Source organism: Populus nigra, chromosome 3 (assembly GCF_951802175.1).
Source record: "Populus nigra chromosome 3, ddPopNigr1.1, whole genome shotgun sequence".
NCBI classification, from domain to species: Eukaryota; Viridiplantae; Streptophyta; class Magnoliopsida; order Malpighiales; family Salicaceae; genus Populus; species Populus nigra.
Window position 1 is genome coordinate 20,406,931 of NC_084854.1, and position 3,829 is coordinate 20,410,759.

A 3,829-nucleotide genomic window follows, 5' to 3' on the forward strand; every position below is an offset into this window, starting at 1 on the left:
TGGTTCTTTTATCACATAATTGAATGAAATGAAATTATTAAAACTAGTCAATTATATAACCAGAATTGTACATTTTTCTTCCTTCTAAAAATATGCTAGCGGTGTCTAAATATTATATTTTATGCTGAGAACATCAACATTTTTGGCCTAGCCTATGGTGTAGCATTAGTACCAATCTAGTTTCAAACTATTTGGCCTCATTTAGGATGACAAGCAAAATTATTAATGTCCGTTGGTGAAGGAAGCCAGAAGTTAATTATAGTAGTATTTTTAAGATTTTTAATCTAGAAGCTTCTATTATAATGTATTAAGACTGAGGTAATGACAAGGCAATCCCTTTCTTGATAATTTCCCGGTTACATTTTAGGATTAATATTTAAAAGAATAAATTTGTTTGAAATCAAATTTATTTTTCGGTATCCTTGAAAAAAAATGAAAAAGAAAAGCAATGCCAGGTTAAGTATAGTCTAAGCACGTTGTTCTATGAGTAGTGAAAGGTTTGGTTTTTTTCTTACATGTAGAAATCCTCTCTGATTAGGTCTTAATTTACTTATTTGTTATAAAATTATCTTAACCAAAAAAATAATAATTAAAGAGTGCTGTGGTTTTTAATTTTTAATTTTTAATTATTAGGTAAAGTTTAAAATGATTTTATATTACTCTTTTATATAAAAAATAAAATAAAATAAAATAAGGGTAGAACTTGAAAAGCCGAGAAAATGCTACCCTGCACGCGGTATTAGGTTTCTGCTCTTAAGTTTGTAACCAAAAGTACTACTATCTTCTAATGTCGGAGCCGTGAAGCCTTCTCCTTCTTTGAATTGCAGAAAGTACAACTACCTTTCAAATGATTACTCTATTTTTTTTTTTTGGGATTAAATTAATCAGAAATCAATTTAAAAATACAATCAAAGAGAGAGGAGGCAATGCGGTTTTCCTATATAAACCCGGCTCTGCTGCTCTTCTTCCTCCCCCTCCTCCTCCTCTCTTCGTTTGCTTCTCAATCTCTCTCTGCTTCATTTGCTCTTCTTCTCATTACAACCAGAAATTTCATACAGAGGTATGATAATGACATTCCTCAGTCTTAGTCTTCCTTTCTTTGCTTCTCTTTAAAATTCACTGATGGATTTTTAACTTTCATTTGACATGAGCCTCTTGTATTTCTTCTTGTTTCAGAACCCCAGAATTCTGGGTTGATGTTTGAACCTTGATTTGTTGATTTTAGGAAGAATTTTATTTTCATGATTTCGTAACAATCCACATTTATTGTTCCCTCCAAGACTGATAACATACCAAATATCAAAGAACTGGTTTTGGTTTCACAATGAGCTCTGTGATCTTGAAAAGCTGTGAACTTTCTTGCGATGGATAAAAATGGATTTTTCAGTTCTTTTCCGGTAACCCTTTCTAATAGAGTCACTTTTTCTTATTTTCTAGCATTTGCTTTTTAACTCATTGGCTCTCTGTGAACCGCATAGACTTTTAATTCAACTCTTAAGAAAGTAGTATGAGTTGTACGTTTTTATCAAGTGTGATGATACAGAGGAAGGGTTACAGCATATGAAGTTGGCTATAAAATTTCTGATCAGGAGGACTTTATGCCTTTTCAATGTCAATGATTTTATGCGGTTGCCACAGAACTTCTAGCTTAATTTACAAGTCCACTCACTCATCATTCATGTATATCCTGTTCTTGTGGTTGTGTAATGTCCACTCATGAACAACGAGGATTTATTATCTCAACTACTTGGGATTGGACATGGACTTGTCCACCCATCCAGAGTCTTGACTAGACCCTTCTTTCAATACGTGTGGTGCTCAAAGGGGTTGATAAGGACCTTAAAAAGTTTCCCCAGGCCATAACCAATGAGAATTTATAATTTCAGATTTAAATTGAATCTTCATCTTAGCTTGGGCAGGCTTAAGATATCGTGAAGGTTAGTACTCACAACTTTCTATTGTGTGTTTTAAAGGTTTCTTAGATAAAAAATGGAGTACGACGAACGCTACTTGCAGGCACAAACGCCAAAATATAGCTGCCTTCTGTTTGGTAAGCCTTTCATTTCTGGACATTTGATTTACAGATTCTAACATGTCCTGAGAGCATCTAATTGACTAGCTTGTTTGGAATTGCAGATCTTGATGATACCCTTTATCCCCTTAGTTCCGGCATCGCAGCTGCATGTGGCAAGAATATTAAAGGTAAATTTTCAGGATTGTTTATTCTGGATGCTACCGACTTTTCTTTAGTCAGGATATATTAATTCTAACATCGGTGTCCTTCCGTAGATTATATGGTCGAAAGGCTGGGCATAGAGGAGAGCAAACTCGCTGAGTTGGGTAACCTTCTGTACAAGAATTATGGGACAACAATGGCTGGCCTCAGGGTATGGGATTTGAACTTCTTATCTCCTCATTACATCCCTCTTAAATCTGAGAGGACCGTTTTCATGGAATGCTTTTGGGTGGTTCCTGTTTTGCAGGCAATTGGCTATGACTTTGACTATGATGAGTACCACAGGTAGTAACATCCCTCTTTTTCTGTTTTTATTGATAACAGGTCTTATTGATTGAAATAGATTCTGCCTAGCAAAAATGTGCATTCGATACGGTTGATTAACCGGTTATTTTCCTGTCTGCCAGTTTCGTTCATGGAAGATTGCCTTATGAGAACCTAAAACCAGACCCTGTTCTAAGAGGTCTTTTGCTTAGCTTGCCAGTTCGAAAAGTCGTAAGTATTTCATCGTCATCATCATCAGTTAATTAGCATTTCAGAGGCAAGCCATTTCCTTATGAGATCCCTCTCAATATTTTGTGCAAAACAGATCTTTACAAATGCAGACAAAATACATGCTCGTAAAGTTCTTAGAAAGCTTGGCTTAGAAGACTGTTTTGAAGGGATCATTTGCTTTGAGACTCTGAATCCTACCCATAAGAGCACTGTTTCTGATGATGAGGATGACATAGAATTTGTAGGATCAGTTGTTACTCCCTCTACAACTAATGGCTCTTACACAACTACAACTAGTGCTCCTGAAATTTTTGACATTGTTGGACATTTTGCTCAACCAAACCCGAATTCGGTATTACCGAAGACACCTATTGTCTGCAAACCATCTGAGGCTGCCATCGAACGCGCTCTCAAGATAGCCAATATTAATCCCCAGAGAACTGTAAGTAACAGTTTTCAAGAATCAAAAGTTTTGATCTTACGGGTTTATTATTGGTGTAGTAATTTACTAACAATGTCATAAATCTCTGTTTTTTTTTTCCCAGCTGTTCTTTGATGATAGTGTCCGGAATATACAGGCTGGAAAACGTGTGGGTCTGCAGACTGTTCTGGTAAGTCCTTGAAACTGATCATCAGTACAGGTTATTCATTGCTTGAGTATCTGACACTGCAACTAAATTGTTTTTATTCACCTCTCTAACTTAATAATTGAGTTCAATTCATGTAATTTGGTTAAATGAATGCAGGTTGGCTCTTCGCAAAGAGTTAAAGGTGCAGATTTTGCATTAGAAAGCATTCATAACATCAGGCAAGCACTACCAGAGCTTTGGGAAACTGACATTAAATCAGAAGTGGGTTATCCTGGCAAGGTTACAGTGGAGACACCTGTCACAGCTTAGATTAGATGTATGTTGTCCTTATTAGACAGAGAAAAGAAGGAAAAGAATGATGTGGGATCTCACGAGCCTCATTTCTCTATCTCATGTTTAAACGATGTAGATGTTTCGTTATTATCGTAAATTTGTTAATAAAAGATGTGGGAGGGGAGGGATGCCTCTTTTCTTGGCTGTCCTTCAGTGCCACGCATCCCAATGTCAA

At 36.0% G+C, this 3,829-nt stretch overlaps 1 protein-coding gene across 1 annotated transcript; it reads left to right on the plus strand.

Annotated features, from left to right (window-relative positions):
- Nucleotides 1–902: 902 nt before the first annotated feature.
- LOC133690362 (uncharacterized) lies at nucleotides 903–3,829 on the plus strand. The gene is made up of 9 exons (XM_062110636.1): nucleotides 903–1,060; nucleotides 1,974–2,050; nucleotides 2,137–2,202; nucleotides 2,290–2,387; nucleotides 2,484–2,521; nucleotides 2,644–2,731; nucleotides 2,826–3,173; nucleotides 3,277–3,342; nucleotides 3,478–3,829. Exons 2-9 carry the CDS (start codon nucleotides 1,990–1,992, stop codon nucleotides 3,628–3,630), a joined length of 918 nt encoding a protein of 305 aa, XP_061966620.1. The 5' UTR covers nucleotides 903–1,060; nucleotides 1,974–1,989; the 3' UTR covers nucleotides 3,631–3,829.